The sequence below is a fragment of the Camelus dromedarius genome, chromosome 14, assembly GCF_036321535.1.
Source record: "Camelus dromedarius isolate mCamDro1 chromosome 14, mCamDro1.pat, whole genome shotgun sequence".
Lineage (NCBI taxonomy): Eukaryota > Metazoa > Chordata > Mammalia > Artiodactyla > Camelidae > Camelus > Camelus dromedarius.
Genome location: NC_087449.1, coordinates 33,082,685 through 33,104,981, shown reverse-complemented (window position 1 = coordinate 33,104,981; position 22,297 = coordinate 33,082,685). Strand labels below are relative to the sequence as shown.

At 35.8% G+C, this 22,297-nt stretch overlaps 1 protein-coding gene and 1 pseudogene across 3 annotated transcripts in view; both read left to right on the top strand.

Annotated features, from left to right (window-relative positions):
- The window catches only part of ZYG11B (zyg-11 family member B, cell cycle regulator), a 72,751-nt gene extending 50,454 nt beyond the window's left edge, over window positions 1-22,297 (top strand). For 2 of the 3 annotated variants that reach the window (XM_010984764.3, XM_064493585.1), the window contains exons 11-14: window positions 3,943-4,140; window positions 4,266-4,318; window positions 5,446-5,543; window positions 17,219-22,297. In XM_010984764.3, coding sequence (XP_010983066.2) covers window positions 3,943-4,140; window positions 4,266-4,318; window positions 5,446-5,543; window positions 17,219-17,409 — 540 coding nt within the window. In that variant the 3' untranslated portion in view covers window positions 17,410-22,297. The remainder of the gene's footprint in view (window positions 1-3,942; window positions 4,141-4,265; window positions 4,319-5,445; window positions 5,544-17,218) is intronic. The other variant, XM_064493586.1, reaches the window with a different exon arrangement.
- On the top strand, window positions 10,146-17,164 carry LOC116156751 (pancreatic progenitor cell differentiation and proliferation factor-like; annotated as a pseudogene).

The following is a 22,297-nucleotide window of genomic DNA, read 5'->3' as shown; positions in this document are numbered from 1 at the left end:
TTTTACCTTGTTGAGTGCTGGATACTTATGTTTTTCTGTAAAGTATTCTTGAACTTTGTTCTGGGATTAATTAACTTACTTTTAAACAGTTTCATTGTTTTGGATCTTGTTTTTATATTATATTAGGAGGATCCAGAGCAATGCTGAGGCTAGCTAGGGCTAATTATTCTGTACTACTTAGACAAAACCTTCCTCAGTATTCTACCCAATGCCCTGTGAATGATGGGTTTTTCCAGACTGGATGGTGAGAACATCCTGGCCCTTGTGAGTGTTAGGAACTTTTCTCTAATCTTTTTTTTCTTTTTCTTTTTAAAAATTTTTCCCCTTTAACAGAGTCACTGGGGATTGAACCCAGGACCTCATGCACACCAAGCAGGCATTCTACCACTGAGCTATACCCTCCACCCCACTTCTATAATCTTTTTTGATGGCTTTTTCTGCCCTCAAATAGTTTTCTCACAGTCTTGCTCAGATCAGTACTCTGCTGAATAGAGTGGTATTCCTGCAGCTCTCTGGATTCTCTCCCTGTACGGTTCTCTCCTCTCTGGTATTGTCCTATAAACTGCCTTGGTCTCCTTGGTCTCTCAGCTCCAATTCTTCAACTCCACGCATCCACTGGGCTCTGTTTCAATTTTATATCCCTGGTGCCACAGGCTGGAAACTCTCAAGGCAATATCTCACCTTGTTTATTTCCATCTCTAAAGGTCACTGTTCTTTATTACCTAATATCTGGTATCTTGAAAACTATTGTTTTATGTTGGGGTTTTTAAGTTGTTTCAGAAAGGAGAGTAAATCTGGCTCCTTTTACTCAGTCTTGGCCACAGTGGGCATCCTCAACAATCTCTCATTAAATAGATTTAAAAATGAGAACTGTATCTTTTATATTTACCCATATATTTCTCATACTTGTCTTTTTTTTTTAACATTTCTTTTAATGTAGGTATACTGGTGATGAATTTTCACTCAGGTTTTGTTTGTGTGAAAAAAATCTTTTATTTTGCTTTCATTTTCTTTTTTAAAATTTTAAAATTATTATTATTAGTATTTTTAATGGATGTACTGGGGATTGAACATGGGACCTCATGCTTGCTAAGCATGTGCTCTACCATGAGCTATAACCACACCTCCTTGCTTTCATTTTCAAAAGATAAATTTTTGCTGACTGGTGAAGTTAAAATGGACATTTTTTTCTGTTTGGTTTTTGGGTTTATAATTTGTTATGGTGATCTCTGATCTGTGATCTTTGTGTTAACTACTACAACTTGCTGAAGGGCTCAGATGGTTAGCATTTTTTAGCAATGAAGTGTTTTTTAATTAAAGTATGTACATTATTTTTCTAGACAATATTATTGTGCACTTAATAGACTACAATATAGTATAAATATAACTATTATATGCATTGGAAACCAAAAAATTCATGTGGCTCACTTTATTTCAGTGGTCTGGAACCAAATCCACAGTGTCTCCAAGATACGCCTGTATTTGCTTTGTTAGTGTCTTCAGATCAGCTTTTACCCTAGGACTGGTATATAATTTAGCCCTACTACTATCCAATGTGAGATCTCTTTGTTTAATGTGAGATCTCTTCACTCTGTCTGGTGAGAATGTGAACTATTCCTAACTCTGGCATGTGTTCATGCACTGCTTTCTCATGGTTCTTTCGTAGCCTCGTGGGGTTTCTCTCTGGATCAGTACTCAGCCAGAGATTTTAAGGGATCCCTCTGCAGATATTTTTCTCTCTTTCTCTCTCTTTGGATCTTTTTCCTTTACATTACTGTTTTCAACAAATTTGTGCTGCCTTGGCCACCCTGAATTTTGATCTCTGTCTCCTCAACTCAGCAAAGCTGCCATATTCTCTTTAGGTTCCCCTAACATGCACAGCAATCTGGAAACTGCCGCATTTGAGTATCTTCTCTCAAGGATCATATTCCTGTATAGCTAGTTGTCCACTGTCTGAAAACAGTTCTCTCATATATTTTGTCTGGTTTTCTAGGAACTTGTTTACAGTAAGAAAGGATGGCCATAATTCTTCTGATGCTCTATTCCAGATCTTTCTTTTTTGTTGTTGTTTTTTGTTTTAATGGTTCTGTCTTTGCATTTTCATGTGTGTTTGTGCGTGTGCGTGCATGCGTGCGTGTGTGAGTATTTTTAACATTTTTTTAAAATCAGGTACTATCTAGTAGCTGTAGTATATGAAGTTTTGGGGAGGGCATGTCTAATCCATTCTTGTGTTTGATGATTCTTACTCATGGATTGTTCTTTCACTGTGAATTGTAGTGTAGCATTGTGACATGTTGTCTTCTGTGGGGCTTTGAGTTCAAGGTGTGTTCTTCTCAGAGGATCTTTGTATTTCTTTCCACCAAGCTTCTCCAAGCTTGGAGGAGATGGAGCACTACCTTTTCTTGGTTTGTTTGTTTGTTTTAAAAGACATGTTTCTTTTCTTTTTTTGTCACTATAAAAATGGTACATGCTATGTAAAAAATATAAATAGGAAAGAATATAAAAATGATTGTAAGATGACTTTTCTTATTTGAATGTGTGAGATTGAAGAAGGGCATAGGAGACATTGATTAATCATTGATACTGATGGAAAAATACAGGATTCTACACATTCATGTAGTAAGTATAGTTACACTTGTCTCTTCTCTCTTCACTCTTTTCCATGGTTGGAGAAGAAAACTTGTTGGTCATTACAGAGAATACATTTAGACTTAATGCCTTTCATTTTCATTTATTATAGAATGACTTAAACTAGGGATTGAATAGTTTATCAATGAAAAAGCCAGGGGTTTTGGTTCCTAAGGAATGGAATCAATGTGCTAGGAAGAGAATTATGATTTCATAGTAGATGAAGTGAAGTTTTAAGAATGAGGATTAATCTTCAGAGTAGTGAGATAAGTTGGATCTTAGATCTTTTTGGAGAAGATCAAGCACAGTCTAAACTGAAAACCCCTCAATACTTTTCCAAGTGAATAGAAGTCTTCCTTATGTATTGCCTAGGGAAGCCATCTCACCCCAAGTTCAGATGAAAAACCTACCTTCCCTAGGCCAGCAGGCAAACTTTGACGTTCAGTGGTCTAAGGCTGTGAAATTTGTAAGACAGAGGATCACTACACTGCTCAAACAAATGGATACTTTTTTATCTTCATCTTATTCTGGCTCTCCTCATTATTCAGAACTGCTAGTCCCTTCATCCTCTTGATACGCTCACCCCTCTTTGCTTTTTAGATACCAAACTTCTGGGTTTTCTCCTACCTGTCTTACTGTGGCTTCTCAGGTTAGTTTCTTCAGACCACGCAGATGGTGTAAATTTGAACTATAGTCTTGTGTGAGGGCAGACCCCTGGTTATAAATTATAAGGGAAGACTTTTTCTTTTAGGCCAGAGCCCAGATTACAGTAGGCATCTTTTTTATGCATCCATGTCAATCCACTCTTTTTCTGAGGTGTAATGCTTTAAAGTCCTTGCCTCATATATGAAGTCTTAGTTCCAGTCTCTGGCCCTTACATTCTGCCCTTGCATGGCTGTTAAAACCCAGTTCTCTTGCCCCTGCAGGCCAGTGATGGCATGCTACTATTCTAGTTTGATTTTCTGTTTGCATCTTATCCCAGTGAGTAAAGGTACATATTTAAAGTTTGTTGTCTATTTTTCACCCAGTACTTCCAGATACTTTGTAGCAGGAAATTTTAGATTACCTAGTTCACCATTTTGCCTGAAAATGAACTAACTACTATTTCTTTATTAATTTATTGTTTGGGGAGGAGAGGAATAAAATCACCCCTAATCCCAGTGTGCTAACATAGCAATAGTTCTTCACCTTTTGTCCATATGTACATACATGTTTAAATCACTGCAATCTGTGTTCTTTCTTAGAATGTAAAGAGTCATTTAGCCATTTACTATCCATATTACATTAATTTTTATGTCTTCTTTTTTTTTTCAGAACAATATAGCTGAAGTACAAGAATTGCATTCTGAATTAATGTGGAAGGATTTTATAGACCACATCAGTAGCCTCCTACATAGTGTTGAAGTGGAAGTCAGTTACTTTGCAGCTGGAATTATTGCCCATTTAATATCTAGAGGCGAACAAGCTTGGACATTGAGTCGGAGCCAGAGGAATTCTCTTCTTGATGATCTGGTAGGGTAATTTGGTGTTTTCTGGAAACATACAAATAACATTCATAGTGATTAAACTATCAAAGCCTCATAATGCAGTGCCAAATAAAGATTATAATCCTTTCTTGTGTGTCTTATGTCTTTCAGCATTCAGCTATTTTGAAATGGCCAACTCCAGAGTGTGAGATGGTAGCATACAGGTAATAAGCAAAATAATTAATGTTAAGACCAGTAACCTAGTCATTTTGCTTGCCTAGAGATCATTCCTTTTAGATGTATATAGTATTTCCCTTGGGCATCTATCTTTGTATTGGCTTTAAAGTAAGCAAAGTATTTTTATTTTATTTTGCTACCTGTCATTCATCAGTCTTTCCTTCATTCCACATTTATTGAAGACAAGTGCCAGGGAGTTGTTATGCTCTTGAAATTCAAAGATGAGTAAGACATGGTGCCTGCATATAAGAACTTTACAGCCTAGTGAGGGAGATCAAATGTACATCAGATATAATTCAGATATGCTAGTTATGTGCATAGGATGCTATGAAATTAAAGATGAAAGACAGTACTTAAATCTGCACTGGAAAATGGTAAAAAAAAAACTTCTAGAAGAAGTAGGTCATGAGCTGAGTTTTGAGAAATTAAGTAGGGCAGAAGATTTTAGGAAGATTATTAATGCAAGGAGATCTAGAATAAGAGGACACATTTAAAGAACTAGAAGTAGTACCTGATTTGTTTGAGGAAACAGTTTGTAATAATTTATGAAGGTACATACTGGGATGCCTAACTCTATTTATGACAATTAGGTGACTTGATAGCTAAGTTACTAATATACCTGAAGTGTTCCAGGTTGCTGCATAAAGAATAATATTACAACTTATTTTGTTGTCTACTTTATAAGTGCTAATGCTGCCAGCATTTTTGATTTTCCAGCTAATGTTCTACACATTTTGGGGCAGAAGACTAGTAGAAATAGAAAGACTCTAGACCTCCTTCATGGTGTTCTACTAGTTATCAAATAATTTCTCCTTACCTAAGTGTCCAAGCCAAGGTCTGCTATTCTTCAAATGTGTATCTTTAAGACCAAATGAGTACTTCTGAAAAAAAGTACCTTGTTCCGATCACCTTCCGCCTTCTGTAGCAAGACGTTTGTCTGGATACGATCCTTTATCAAATGGCTAAGACAAAGAAAAGATGTTCTATAGCTCATTTATATTAGTTTCAAAATGGTACAATGAAATTTCTGGAATAAAAAGCTCAGAAATCATTGTTTTAGCAAATGACACTAAGTATAGGATGTACCTTTTTTTCTTTTCTTTTGAACTTTTAGGTCTTTTAATCCATTTTTCCCATTACTTGGCTGTTTCACAACACCAGGAGTCCAGCTGTGGGCAGTTTGGGCCATGCAACATGTTTGCAGCAAGAATCGTATGTATCAAAAAGAGAACTGTTTTTCTTTGTGAATTCTCCTTGCACAAGAAAGCCATTTCTAAATTGTGTTTGAAGTGATTTTTCAGGACGCAGAGTTTAAAAAATACAATGTAGTAGAATCTTAGGTTATAAACTAAATTTATTCTTTCAGAATGAGCTTGGCAATACGAGATACTGAGTAACAGTGGTGGATGAGGCTTACACTCTTCTAACCTCATGGAATATAAAGATTAGGAGGCTACAGTGAGTCTTTTGTTGAAAGTCTTAAGGAGATTCATTGTTTATGGTGCATTCCAGCACCCAGTCCTCATCCACACAAAATTCCATTGTTCAAAACATTGCTCTCAGCACCCACGGTGTGTGAGGTAAAGCATTTAGATCATTTTCCATATTGTTCTTTTTTTTGAAAGTTGTGATATAACTCTTTGTCAGTTATTTATTAATATAAAATTCATTCCATAAATGATTTGAAGCATTACAAAATAAATAAATAAATATACTTTAATGTAAAAAAATTTTTTTAAAATAATTAAAAATTAGGACCAAGGGAAAATAATTTGGTAAAAATTAAAAGGATGTAGGGAAAATAGTAGAATGTAGTTATGTAGGCTATATACAGGGATTCATATACTCTGTGGCTGGGCTGCAAACGATCAGCTACATGATTCTCTTTCCATATATGGGGGAAGAACATTCTGTATCTTCAGGGAAGTAAAGCTTTTCTGTGCAATTAACTACAAATTAGATTTCTTTTATAGGACATTAATAGGGGCCATATTATAAATGGCCTTATATAAGAAATTTTAAGTTGTTTTTAACAATAATTTTACAGCAAATAACAGTAACATTTTGTTAGATTCTTTCTTGTTGCATTCTTTGATGAAAACCCAGTGCGTACCACAAAAAGACAACTCAGTAAAAGCTCTTCTATGTCAGACGGACAGAGGAGGAGGGCTTAGGGAATGGGATGTGACAGAGAAAACTGCTTTGTACCCACCTAAACCTCTACCTGGAAATTTTTTGGCCCCTCCTACTAAATTCCTGGATCAGAGCTGTTCATTCATAAAGATAAGACTACCTCATTAGCTACACTAAATTTCCTCTAATGTAAAATTTTTTTCTTTTCACTGTACCCCCCAGGTTCTGAAAGCTCTATAGTATTTTTTAAGTTTATCTCATCTTACATCCAGCACCTAATCTCTAGACTTCTTTCCTCAATACTCAAAAGGAATGAACTTTTCACAGTCCCATTGGAGAAAATAAAATGTAACAAATAAATAATAGTGTATTTTCACGTAAGTGTTTATTTTTGTGGCTACTCTTAGGTGTTGGTATTCTTTCAGGGTTTACTCTATGGAATAATCACCCTGAAGAATTTATTCTAAAATGCACTGTAATTTGGGGAATGTTAGAATATTTTATCTCCAACTCAGGTAGTTCATTTTCCTACTTTATTACTTCCCTGGCTTATTTTGTTTATATTTAAATGGAATTGACTTCTCAGTTTGCATTAAAAAGTTTTAATGCTGCTTATAGCTGTAAGTAATTAAGAGCTAGTGTAGTATAGTAGTTAGGAGCATACAAGAATCTACCTGGATTCAAATTATGTTCTACCACTTACTGTGTATGCCATCTTGAGCAAATTATTAAACCTGGGGCCTCAGTTTCCATATTTGTTAAATGGGAATAATAATAGTACCTGCTTTGCACATGATGAGAATTTTCCCATATTCTAGAAAGTTTTTGACAATATAATTTACAATAATCAATCCTTATTGTATGGTGTGTTAGTTTCCTAGGGCTACTGTAACTTAAGTACCAAGAATGGGTGGCTTAAAACAACAGGGATGTTTTGTCTCTCAGTTCTGGAGGGTTAGAAGTCTCAAGTCAAGGTGTCAGTAGGTCCATGCTTTCTCTGATAGCTCTAGGGGAGAATCCTTCTGTGCCTCTTCTAGTTTCTGGTGTTTACTGCCAGTCCTTGGCAGTCCCTGGTTTGTAGATTCATCACTCTAATAAAATGGCCCTCTTCTCCTTGTGCGTCTTCATATCATCTTCTGGATGTGTCTATTTCTCTGTCCAAATCTACCCTTTTCATAAGAACATCGGTCATATTGGCTTAGGGCCCACCCTAATAACATCTTTGTAACTTAAATAATTACATCAGCAAAAACCCTATTTCCAAATAAGGTCACCTTCTGAAGTACTAGAGGTTAGAATATTACCCTATCTTTTGGGGGACACAATTCAACCAGTAACATATGGCTATAAACGTATTAAATGAACTTACCGATAATTTATCTAGGTACTTCCCCTGTTGATGAACATTCAGGTAGTTTACCTTTTAATTTAAAACTTACACTCAAACACTTCTTTTTACAGAGATTTTGAACCATTATTTATAATAGCAAATTACTCTAAATAATGTAGTGGTCCAACAATAGAGAAATGTTGAATAATGTTGAGATATACAGACAGTGGAATATTTGAATGTCATTATAAGTGAAGAAGACATGATAAAAAATTATATACGCAGAAACTTATACTCTGGGTCATGACAGAGTAACTGGTACCAGATTAGCTCTCCAACCATAAATAGAAAACTTCAGGGGAAGGGGGTGGTTTGGAATAATTATTTCTAGACCTTAAACAACGGGCAACAAAGATGAGCTCTACAGTCTCCCTGCCTTTCTTCTTGGAGGTGTTTACTAGATCCTGGCATAGGCTGTGGGAACCAAGTACATCACAGCAATTTTGTTGAACTTAGGGGACAGAAATCAGGGTTTAGCAAGACTGAGGTGCCTGGAATTTGTGGGCCAGAATAATGCAGAGGTGGCAGTTACATCAGGAAAGAATTCTAGAAATCTTTATATGGGTTTCTTGAATCTTTGGCTGAATACTAAATCAGGTGTGTGCCTAGGGTGCGATTCCTTGAAGCCTGAGAAAGAACAAATACCAAGGGTCTGCTAACTGAACAACACGTGGAGCTTACACGTGGTTGGAAAATATTCAAGTTCCAAACAGTGGAAAGAACTTATAAAATACCCAGGGCATTCAGTACAGATGCCAGAAGAGCCAGAAGAGATTAAACTAGCCCTAAAATAAAGGATTTCTTTTCTTTTTTTCTGTATATATATATTTTTTTTCTGTGCGTATATATATATATTTTTTGAAGTATAGTCTATTACAGTGTGTCAATTTCTGGTGTACAGCAGCACAATGCTTCAGTCATACATGAACATACATATATTTGTTTTCACATTCTTTTTCACCATAAGTTACTACAGGATATTGAATATAGTTCCCTGCAGTATACAACATGAACTTGTTGTTTATCTTTTCTATATATATCAGTATCTGCAAATATCTAACTCCCAATTTATCCGCTCACCCCCTTCTCTGCTCCTCGCCCCTGTAACCACAAGTTTGTTCTCTATGTCTGAGAGTCTGTTTCTCTTTTGCAAATAAGTTTATTTGCCTTTTTTTTAGATTCCACATGTAAATGATATCATATGGTATTTTTCTTTCTCTTTCTGATGTATTTCACTTAGAATGACAGTTTCCAGGTCCATCCATGTTGCTGCAAATGGCATTATTTTATTATTTTTTATGGCTGAGTAGTATTATCCAGTCATCTGTCGATGGACATTTAGGTTGCTTCCATGTCTTGGCTATTGTATATAGAGCTGCTGTGAACATTGGGGTGCTAAAATAAAGGCTTTCTAAGGTTACCCTCCAAAGTTTAAAACAAGTCTTGAAATGACCAAGCTGCTCTGCAAATAAACTGCCAGAGAAAAACTAAGCAGTCTTTTAAAAAAGACAACAAAATCTAGATACTTAGATTGAAATTTTTAATACAGATGTTTAGTTATCTGATAAAAGCTGCTTAGATGAGGGAGGATGCAGAAAAATGTGTCCCATAACCAGGAGAAAAATCAGACAATTGAAACAAACTTCAAAATGATGGTGATGATGGAATTAGCAGGAAAAACACTAAACATTTTTATAGATATGACTCAAGATTTTAAATCATGAATATTAAATGGAGAAAAATAAATGTATAAAAAATAAATAAAATAGAAATTCTAGAACTAAAAGTTTAAATATTTGACATGAAAAGTATCTAGATGAGCTTAGAGAAGATAACACAGAAGAAAAGGACAGTGAAATTGAATACACAGCAGTGGAAACTATCCAAATTGAAAGAAAGCTGATTTTAAAGAAGAACACCAGAGTTATCCTGGTATCAATACCAAGCAAAGACATCAGAAAAGAAAATTACTGAACAGTATCTCTCATGAGCATAGATGAGGAAATTCTTAACAATTTGTTAACAGACAGAACCCAACAATATATAAAAAAGACTAGTGTGGTTATTCCAGGAATGCAAGCATGGTTTAACATTTAAAAATCAATGTGTTTCATCCTATTACCAGCAGGAAAGAAAAGCAATCTGATCATCTCAACAGATGTACAAAGAGCATCTAAGGATATCTTACAGCTTAGATCAAAATTAAAAGTGAAAAATAAAATGTGAATATTTCCCCTCTAAGATCAGGAACAAGGCAAGGGTGTCCAGCCTCACTGCTACTGAACGTTGTAATGGAGGTTTTGTCCAGTATGATCAGGAAAGAAACAAAAGGTATCCAGATTGGAAAGAATGAAGTAAAACTGTTTTTATTCACAAATAACATATCTATGTAGAAAAATCCCATGAAATCTGCAAAAGGGCAACTAGATCTAATCAGTGAGTTTAGCAAGGTTCCAGGATACAAGATCAGCATATACAAATCAGCTGCATTTCTGTATATTAGCAGCAACCAACATAAATGGAAAAAAGACATTTACAATTTTGTCAGAAACTGTGAAATACTTAATGATATATCTGACAAAGTTGTGCGAGACCTGTACACTGTAAAAAAAAAAAAAAAAGCATTGTTGAGAGACATTAGAGAAGGCCTTAACCAAATGGAGAGAATGCTGTGTTCATGAGTTGGAAAACTTAATATTGTTAAAATGGCAATTCTCTCAAGATTTATTGTACATTTATATAGTCCCAGTCAAAATTACAGCAGGCTTTTGAAGAGAAATTGACAGGCTGGTTCTAAAATTCATACAGAAATGAAGAGGACCTAGAATATTGAAACAACTTAGAAAAATAAAGAACAAAATTGGAGGAGCTGTACTACCTAAATTCTAGACATACTGTAGAGCTGCAGTAATCAAGACAGTGTTTTGTGCCTTCAATGTGTGTTTTTTCCAAACCTCATCAAGCACTTTTCCAATTCTCAGCAGACACTGACTGGGTGTTCTACAAATTTGGTCAATTCTGACACTTTCTACCTGAAGATAGTATCAGAATCCACAGGTTAAGGGCTCAGTTCCAGAAGACTCCTGTCTCCACTTCAGATGTTTAAATTGTTACTGGTGCTTCTGACTGACTAGCTATAAATTGGAAGTTCCGACTACCCCTCCTCATTTGCTTATATTTACCAGTTTATTATAATGGATACAAATAAACAGCCAGATTAAAAGGTATGTAGGGCAGGGTCTGGAAGGATCCTGAGCACAGAAACTTCTGTCCCATGGAACTAGGGTATCCCACCCTTCAGGCATATGGATTCATTCACCAACATGAAAGCTCATCAAATTCTGCTGTTGTTCAAGAATTTGTATATAGCTTAATCTGCACCGTCCTACTTACCCTTACTAGAGGTCTGAGGGTAGGGCTGAAAGTTCCAACTCTAATCATTTGGTCTTTCTGGTGACTAGCCCTACCATGAGGCAATCTAAGGGTCTCACTCTGTCACCTTATTAGCATATGTTCAAAGGGGGAATCATATGAGAAAAGACACGCCTGATACTCAGAAAATTATAATGGATTTGAGGAGTTCTGTGTTAGGAACCAGGGACAAAAAACAAATATAGTTCTTAATTATACCTTTTGACGTTTGATGACAGATCCCTTATAACAAAACTATTGTAACAGCAGATACTAGCACATTACTAGAGTCCCATTCAGTCATTAATAACTAGTCCAGTCCATCATATGAAAATGTCTCCCAGGGCAAGGCCACTCAGGTTTGCAGGCTTCCATAATATGTTGTAAGTTTCCAAAAGTAGAAGTGGTCTTAGAGTGAAGCCATATATTGCTGTTAGGCATCTGGTATAATTGAGCTAAGGGATAATATCATCTCTTGCTCTGAGCCTCTTTCAATGTGTTAATGTCATATTGAATTTCCTTCATTACATAACCCTTTTTTTCATTGCTGTACCCTCAGCTACTATTCCTCCTTCTCTTCATGTGTACCCAAACTTTTCCACCTTTGGAAGGGACATTAATTTTGGCCACTGTATTGGTCTAGATTTCAGGCAGCAGTACTAGCCTAGCAAGTGTCTCCCCCTCAGTCCACTCTCATTCAGATAGAGTAAGGTTACATAGGTGTAGAACTAGTGGGCTTTTTTTACCACCAGGCAGTATAGTTGTATTCACTGTTAATCCCAATTTTGCCAGATGTAATGGAGGCATAACCCATCTCATTAGGCCCTTGGGAATTCTGACAAGATTTAAAAACAGTTACAGTTTCTTGCTTTGGAATCATCCCTGCTTCCAGTATTTGTAGTTGCAGCCCTAGTTCTGGGACCACTGTATCAGGTAGGAGAGTTAAAAAAAAAAAAAAAAATGAGGTGGGAAGGTATAGCTTGGTGGTAGAGTGTGTTCCTAGCATGCGTTAGTTCCTGGGTTCAATCCCCAGTACATCCATTAAAAATAAATAAATAAAAACCTAATTACTTCCCCCAAAAAACTTTTAAAAATATATAAATAAATAAATAGATTTTTAAACTGAATTATTATATTAAAAAATGTTGTCATAGAGGGAAGAAGAAGAAAGTATAGTCATTATATGAGTATCCTCCCTTAACAAGAATTTCCTAGCCATACCAGCATCCTTTGCCACTCCCTTGTCCCTAGCTCCCCCAGAATAACAGGAGAATATCTGGAGGACACGTTCTTTTAGCTCCACTCACATTGAGTGTAACCATACACTCATGAAGGCATGTGACTAGCCCTTCAGGGCTATATCTCCCCATTCCCTCCCCCCTGTCATTTTAGACAACCAGTGTTTTAATTGCCCATTACAATTCTCCATCAAATTATTACTAAGGAGGACATCTCTCTGCCCATTGTTGGACACTGTAGGGAAGGAGAAAGTTTTCCTTCGCTCTCTGGCAATTTGTGCCTCAGAGAATGCAAGACAAATATATCTAGATTCAGTCCATCTCTGCATTGCTGTAGTACCTCCATATCCACTCGTTCCATGGACCCAGGTGGCCACCTCAAGTGAGTACATAGGGATATCTGTTTATCAATTCCAGTTATCTTCTGAACATGGAAGAGTTCTTCTGATGGGCACAGATACGTCCATCTTTACTGCACCCCTCAGATTCCCATAGTGATTTCCATAGGGCCATGCCCCTTTAATGGCCAGGTTTCCATTGCCCTTGTATCCAACCATATGGCCTGGCCAGTTGGCCATTGCTTGAAAGGTGGATTTACATGCTTTCTCTTTTATGATGTTAGGTAGGGGAGATATTCTCCAGTCCATTAGGGCTTCATCCACAGATTTTGGTTTTATAATACTAGGTAGAAGTGTTCCCCAACCAGCATAATACTCATTTCCATAAAACATTAAGGTAAAGGGGACATGACTTTTTTACATAAAGCTTGTTAAACATTCCAACTTCCATAATCCTATCAACCCTTACATTTTAATTTTTTCTCCGTGTAATGGTAGCTCATACCAGGGCTTCACCAGTGGGTTTTGGTAACTTCACCTCCTGATTAATTTACCCACTCTTCTGCAAAAGGCTCTGAGTCCCCATTAAGTAAGTGGTCAAGCCAAGGAACTCTGGCCTTTGTCAGTCTGTGTTTTGATTAGATACAGCAATTGCTGGTCAGATTTGGAGCCATCCCTAAATTCCATTGGTAACTTTTACCTTTAGTAACTGATTGCAGCACAGCTGCTATACCATATCATGGAGTAGCCACCCAGGAATCGAAGATTCCTTATCTCTCACCTTTTCATCCTTTCTCTTCCCAAACCACATGTTTCCATGAGCCAGGGCCAGTCTAACAAATCCCACTTCTGACACCAATTCTGATAATGTGTTTTTTTCCATGTCCCACTAAACAGTTGTCCATTTCCCAGTGAACACTGACTGGGTGTCCTACAAATTTAATTCAATTCTAACACTATTTACCTAAGGATAGTGACAAATTCCACAGGTTAAGGGCTCAGTCCCATCAGACTGCCCTCACTTCAGCCTGCAATTGCAAGTCCAGGCATAAAAATAGACAAAGATAGTTCAAAGGACCAGAAACAAACCTATACAGACCTGTATGGTTAGTTTTTGACAGAAGTTCAAAGCAATTCAATAGACAAATGGTAGTCTTTTCAATAAATGGTACTGCAACAACTAAATCTGTATCTGAAAAAAAAAAAAACTTTGATTGATACCTTGTACTATATATAAAACTTGACTCTTAATTGACTGTAGGCCTAAATATGAAACCAGAACCTATTAAATTCTAGAAAAAAAAAATGGGAGAAAATCTTTGTGGCCTTGCATTAGGCAGATTTCTTAAACATGCACAAAAGAATATTCTACAGAAGAAAAAGCTGCTAAATCAAACTTAAGGACTTCTGCTCTTTGAAAGACATTGTCAAGAGAATGTAAAGCCAATACATATACCAGGTCACAATGTTTGCAAATCACATGTATGATAAAGCGCTTGTATCCAAATTATGTAAAGAACTCTCAAAACTTAATAATAAGAAAACAATAGAAGTAAAGAAAATGGGCAAAAGAGTTGAACAGACGCTTCACCAAAGAAGTTTTACAGATGGCACATAAGCACATGAAAAGATGTTCAACATCGTTAGGATAGATATATAGATCAATGCATAGAATTGAGAGTCCAAAAATAAACCCATTTATCTATGGTTAATTGATTTTTGACAAGGTGCCAAGATAATTCAGTTGGGAAAGAACAGGTCTTTCAACAAATGGTGCTGGGAAAACTGAGTAGGTACATGTAAGGAACGTGGATCCTTACTTCATACCGTATGTAAAAATTAACTCAAAATGGGTGATAGGCCTAAGGGCTACATTTACATATACATAAGCATATGAAACGTTTAGAAGAAAAGGGGTATAAATCTTCATAACCTTGGATTAAACAATAGTTTCTTACATAGGACACCAGAAGTAAAAGTGACAAAAGAAAAACTAGCTTAATTGGATTTAATAAATTTTAAAACTTTTGTGCTTTAAAGGATACCATCAAGAAAGTTGAAAAGACAACTCACAGAGTGGTTGAAAATATTTGCAAATTATGTGTCAATTGAGGGATTTGTTTTCAGAATAAAGAGCTCTTACTGAGTCTGAATAGACAATTCTTCAAAGAAAATATACAAACAGCCAAATAAGCACATTAAAAGAAGCTCAACATCATTAATCACTAGAAAAATATAAATTAAAACCACAATGAGGTATCACTTTACACCTATTAGGAAGGCCGCCTATAATCAAAAAGATGGACAATGACAAGTGTTGGTGAGGACATGAAATAATTTTCTTATTCATTGCTGATGGAATTGAAAAATTATATAACCATTTTAGAAAACAGTTTGGTGATTTCTTATAAAGTTAAGCATGCATTTAGCATTTGCCCAGCATTTTAGCCATTGCCTCAAGATCAGTGAAATGAAAAGTTCACAAAAAACTTGTACAACACGAGGAATATAGCCAGTATTTTGTAATAACTATAAATAGAGTATAATCTTTAAAAATTGTGAATCACTGTATTTTACACTTGTAACATTACGTCAGCTGTACTTCAGTCTTTAAAATGTCAATGCAATGGAATACTTCTCAGCTTAAAACAAAAATCAAAAAACTGCTGCAAGATAAACAAGTTTATACTGTATAGCACAGGGAACCATATTCAGTATCTTGTAGTAACTCATGGTGAAAAAGAATATGAAAATGAATGTGTATGTTCCTATATGACTAAAGTGCTGCACATCAGAAATGGATATAACATTGTAAACTGACTATACTTCAATAAAAATATATCTTTAAAAAACTACAAATGTAACAATATGGATATATCTCAAAAATATGCTGAACAAAAGTAGACACAAAATTATACATACTGTCCATTTATATGAATTTCTAGACAAAAGTAGTCTTTATCACAGAAATTAGAACAGTAATTGCCTGGGATGAGGGCTGCAGGGAAGACTGACTGCAAAGGTGTACAAGGAAACTTTAGTTGGTGAAAATATTCTATATCCTGATTGTGTTGGTGGTTACACAAGTGTATACATTTGGCAAAACTCATAAAACTATAGATTAAAGTGAGTATATTTTATTGTGCGTAAATTATACTTAAATAAATACGACCAAAATGAAAACAACTTTAAAAGTCACATGTACAAAAAAACAAAAGGCAAAGAAAATATTTTAAAATAATGAAAATCCCCATGCGTCTGGGTAGTGGAGCTGCCGCCCACGGTCTCCTCTGCAAAAGGGCTCCTTGGCCTAGCACCTGCATCCCCGCCACCCATAATCATCTGCTGAGGCCGGCGAGGGGTCACCGCCGAGGTTTCCACTAGCCCACAAGCAAGAGCCTGGCAGCCATCACCTCCAGCGTCTCTCTCATGGCCACCCATGACTACTACCCGCTCCGCCTGGGTTCCACTTTCCAGTAACAGCCCCTGTGGAAGTGTAGAGTACCTTGGGGAAGCCATCCCCCACCGCTGGGTCTCCCAAAGGCCGACCCCGGACACTGGTGGGCTAGCTTCTTTTTTGGGAATTCCACTCTCCCATTCATGGCCACAGTGTTGGAGTCCCCAGAGCACCCGGAATCGCCTGAGACCTCCACCGTCGCAATCACCTGTGAACTGGCTTGGGAAGCCGTGGGGAAGCAGCAGCCTGGCGGCCAGCCTGCCAAAACCAACTCCAGGCCCCGGTCCTGAGTAGCTGCCACCAGCTGCCAGGCTTCCTTCCAAATCGCTAGGCTCATAAGAGCTCCCCCCTCTGCCTCCCCTTCCCTTCCCTCCCCGAGACTAAGCAGGCTACAGCCAGTGGAAGCAGTTGGGTTCTTTAATATCAAAATAGCAAAACACCATAAAGAAAGTTGAGAGAACCCCACTCTACCACCCAAGCCACGTGATAGCCTTCCTGACACCTCATAACCCTGTGCCTCGCACCAAGTAGAAAATAAATTCAAAGCAGCTATCAAAAAAAAAAATAATAATGAAAATCGCCCATACAACATGAGTGCCCTTAAATTGTTTTTAAAACATCTGAAATGTAACTACCTATTTTACCTGAGATGATTTGGGGGTCAAAGAAATTTTCTTTTCTAGATTTTCTGTGTCTTACGGTTATGATTATATATATACATTGTATATTATAGACATATATATATGGTATGTATACTTTCTCTGTATGGGGCCTTGTACTGTAGCTATAACATCACAGATATTTATCAAGGTCTAGCTTATGTTACTGGGCTATAACAACAAATTTCAGTGAAAAAATAACTTTTTGTGGAATAATTTTTAAGTCTTTTAAGAAAAGCTCTTTGTCCTATTTTTTTCCAGCCTCAAGGTATTGCAACATGCTTATAGAGGAAGGAGGATTGCAGCATTTGTACAACATCAAAGAACATGAACAGACTGATCCCCATGTCCAGCAGATTGCTGTGGCCATTCTGGACAGCTTAGAAAAACACATTGTACGCCATGGGAGACCACCTCCTTGCAAAAAGCAGCCCCAGGCCAGACTAAATTGATAGCCATAGGTAATTGGATAAATGAATCACAGAAATCCTCTTTGTGATAGGTTCACTTTGGAATAGCTTACCCTCTGTGATGTTTTAGGGGTCTCTATGATAAGAGTCATAAGATCAGTTTGAGATTGATGATGTACAGTACTGCCCATGTGAACAGTCTCTAATTTGTCTTGTGATTTTTAACTTACAAGGCAAGAAGGATCTCTTCCTTCATCATTGCCTTTTAGGAAAATTTCCACAACTTTCAGTGTTTGAACTTACCTGTGCTTAAAATTCTACAGTTTTATGATGAAGTTTGCACGAACCCTTAGGCCAGACTTTTCTGATCTTAAAGTCCCTTCCGATCAATCTGCAGCTTCAGATAAGCTGTTAACCTGATTTCTGGCACTGCTTCAGTTGTAAATTTTATACTGCTTCTGTATAAAACGCCTTTATTCTTTGTCTGTGTATCTTTTATAAGATGTCCTTCTTAGTGTGAAAGAATGGAAATCTGAGTCATCTCCTTGTGAAAGCTACTCACTGACTAGTGCCCAGGTGGCTGGCAGAAAATATATTAAAAAGGAAAAATATTAAGGGAGAATAGTGTTTAGGAACTGGGAAAAGGTCTGCTCTTGTGGTATAGTTTTTAAACTGGGACAGGCTAACCTCCTAGACCCCACCTCTCTTGAGGCATTGAACAGTTGCTTTTTCTTCATATTTATTCATGGAAGTATGGGCTGATGCTTCCTACACAGACCGCTGGTTACTCTTTAGAAATATTTCCCCAAGCACCAAGTGTAAAATATTACAGCTTTCTGTGTTAGAGATTTAACTCTTTGAATCTCTATATGTCATACTGTGAAAATGTGAATTTTACAAAAATCATCTCTTGACCATTCTTTTCCCTCTGTTACATCAAAGTCATTTTGTTCAGTGGAATAGAGACTACACATGGTGTTATCTGCTCACTTAAAATACAAGTAACAAAAGTAAATTTTGCCACAAGAAGTTAATTTTCTTTTATTTCAAAATACATATGACTTAATGTTTTCTTGTTGGGGAAAGATTTCCACCTTTCACTGCCAAAAATGAACAAAAAGAATTAGACTATTGTTAAATGTAATGATTCTAGTTGTAGTGCATAAAAGGAAATATTTTTTGATGGGTAATTTTTTAGACAGTTGCCTTTCCTTTAAGATTGCTGTTACAGTGTAGTAAAGAATTAGTTATCATTATATCAGTAACGCCAGTTAGGAGGCAGCAAGTCACCAAGAAACTTACTATCCATTTTAAATTTTAGTTTGTGAATAAAGTTAATCTGCAGTCTTAAATGACTGTGTTTTTTTGGTGGATGGCTGAAATGTATTCAGTAGAGATTTTAAATGTTATGTTTAAATTGTGGTTATTAGTTAGAAACATTTTTATTTAGAAAAGAGCTGGCTTATTAAAGTATGCTGATAACATTTTCGACATTCATATTTCATACCACTATCACGATTGTACTCCAACTATTTGGTACTCCTTTGCAGGAATGAAAACTTAAACTAAAAGAAAACAGGTATTTTGAACCATTAAAAACCATATTAAATTGTGGGTTAATTCTGGCTTAATTGATTTAAGGAATTTTTATAGATGTAAGGTGAATTTTCACAGATGTCTATTTCAGAGGAAATGGAAAATTCTTTTAAAATTTTCTGCTTTTTTTCTGGGTTTTTAAAAGTCTAAGGCAAAATGTAGAAAATAGGATGGCCTACAGTAAATAACTTGGAAGTTGCTAGCTGTATTGACCATTTCCATGTCTCCTAGCTTGTATAGTTAAGGGAAAGCCTATTTGAAAATTTGGCTTCAAGTTTCTGTTGTATCCTATTCAAGACACGTTCCTTTTAGGCTAATCCTAGATTTTTGTCTTTATAAATTGTTTTCAGAAATGGCTAAAAATGTACAGAAAACAAATCCTTCCTTACTCAGAATAACTTGCTGATAGATGAAGACTCAAATATAATTAAATTTAAATTTACTGCTTTGAGCACTGGTTATGGCTAGATACTTCTGAGTCTTAAAGGCAAAATAACTGGTCACTTCCCAAATATGTTAAAAAATGTAGCGCCTTTGTGGTTGAGATGGCTCTTAAAATTGTATATCTAATTATGGCACAGAATTGTCTATAAGGTCCTGCATCTGGTATATATATATATATATATAAATAAATTATGAGGCATAACTGGCCTGTCTCTATAGGTAGAATCTCATAAGCCTCCCATTTTCATTTGTACAATAGAATGTAACAGTACTTGATGCCTCCAAGGGCTACCTCTTCAATGGCTTAGAGGTGTTGCTTCAAGCACAGTTTAGGGTTGAACCACTCATTGCTCAAATCATTATTGCACAAAGATATTGTAAATTATCACTACATTAGTCCACAAGCAACGGCAAGGTTTAGATCTACTAAAGGAAATGGAATTAGACTTTTTAGACTAATGATACATGTTGGTATCATTGAATAAAACAAGAACAGTCTGAAATTAAAGCGAAAGTAATTAAGGCATCTCATTCTTTCCACCAAGTAAGTTTTGCTGTGGTCTTTATACTCTAAAAAATCATTTTAATTTTTGCATTTGAAAAGAAACATAAATCAAGTAGTAATAAGGAGTTCATTTACTCTCTGGCCAATGACTCAGTGGCTATTGATCTTAGTTGAGAATTTTTAAAATCACATTAGACCTACAGATCCAGGAATTGATCTTAAACATTGCTGCACCTTACCCCTGCACAGAAATGTGGTTTAGTGGCACTAGTCAACTTAAGTGAATTACCCAAGGTGGAGGTGAATCCTATAATTCTACTATGGGAATTTAATTTCATGATATCTTTTGTCTGCAAACTTCCAAAGAATCAAAGTTTCATGTTTTATTTTTATTTTTTTAACTTTGAAAACTTAAATCATTCTTTAATTTATAAGTAATCCTTACAAAACCCCAATAGAAAAATACATATCTTCAAAAATAGAAATATTGAGATTGGAAAATACAATCAGATGAGTTTTTCCCTGGTAGATTCTTTTTGTTTTTTTCAATTTCGTAATTTAGCAAATAAAAATACAGGAAGTCCAGTTACATTTGAATTTCAGGTAAGCAACAAATAATTTTAACTGTAAATAATGCTCCATGCAATATTTGGGAGTTACTTATACTAGCAGATTATTTGCTAATTTACAGAGATTCGTGTTTTAAAACATCAGTCCTGTATATCCAGTCTAGGAAGTTGCTCTTGCTAATGGGCACTTTTGGATTGGCCTTTTTTCTTGTCATTTTCATTTGACTGTATTTTTAATTAAGCCATGCTCAAGATAGCATTGGGCCATCTTCTAGGCCTTTAGAGCAGATTTTAAGGAAACATATTATGTTTCATTATGTACTAAATTAGGGTAGAATCAGATAATGAACCATGGATTTGGCTTAGGGCTTTAGAATGCCTGACACTCTCCGTTTCTCCTAGAAAAATGTGCAGCAGTACCCAAGGTTGAAAAGAGGTCATGAGTAGCCAGTAAAATAAGCTCAGTTTTGTATATGTTGAAATCCACCCCCTCTCCTGCCCTCTAATGGTATGTTTACATTATTTGGTTATTGTGCAACTTTTATCTTGGGATAAACAGTATTATTAAACTGAAGGTGTAAGTTAAAGGCAGTATTTTACTGTCAGCCGATGTGGGCAGTTTTATCTGTGTTACTTATTTGGGGACTCTTTATGGCTAGGGCTTCAGAGTAGTGTTCTACTACTCTGAGACACTTAAAGGGAGGTTTGCAGACTTTGGTTTCCCTCTCAAATCCATTGTAGCTGTTTTAAATGATTGTGTGGATATTAGATGTTTAATCTTTACCATTTGCTTTGTATAGACACATTTTTCATTTTTTGTGTTAACTCATAAACTTTATTTAAGTAATAATGCAAATCCAGCCTTCATTCAGTGTTGAGAATAGCAGTATGATAGGAAATTTTGTTGAGTGTGCTTTAAATGAGTAATAGCTTTATATTTTTTAGTATTTCATAGATTTTGCATGACATGTACACTCCTATTATGCATTCTTTGGTTTTCAGATCTTAACCTAAGACACTCTATGTTAACTGATGGGTAGCCTAAAAAAGAGCTTTCTCTGCCTGTTTCTTTCCTCCAATTTTTTTTTCTGGTAAATTATGGAAAAATCAGTGCTATTTCTCATTTCTCTGAACAAAGCAAAGCTCTTTACGACAGCACAACCTAATTTTATAGCTAGACAGAATGGCTATTAAGAGTATTTAGAAAATCTAAATTTATCAGAATTATCTTACGGGAAATTATAAATCTGGTTCATTAATATGTGCTTAATTTTGAACTTATTTTTTGGAAAATTGTTCAAATTTGTGTTCTTTTAAGCTTATTTTAATCAGCTTAGAAGCAAGAAGCTACTTAGCTAATGAAAGCTGGGACATACTTTCATAAAGCAGGAAATTCTTGAGAGCATTTTTCCCTTTAAAAATGGGAGGATATTATGTCAAGATTTATACTCTCGGATAATCTGCAAGAATAAAATTTTAAAATCCTTGCCTTTTGTAGAATTCCCACTGTCAAATTCTCACTGACTTGTAAGTATGAAAAAAAGCTATCTTTTGCTTGAATTCTGATGAAAGAGTTTAACTCCTTTCAAAGGATGTGAAAAATTCATTGGAAAGTGTAATATGTATACATTTCAAAGGCTCTCTATCTGGACTGAAGGCACTGTTCTCACTGTGGCCAGGTGAATGGGAGTGTCCTGTACATGAATCATGCTGTATTTTAAATCAGGACATCACTTAGATATTAATGTTGTGTGTACAGATTTTTGTTTGGGGATTTTTTTTTTTTTTTTTGCCTAAATAAATGTTACAAATTTTG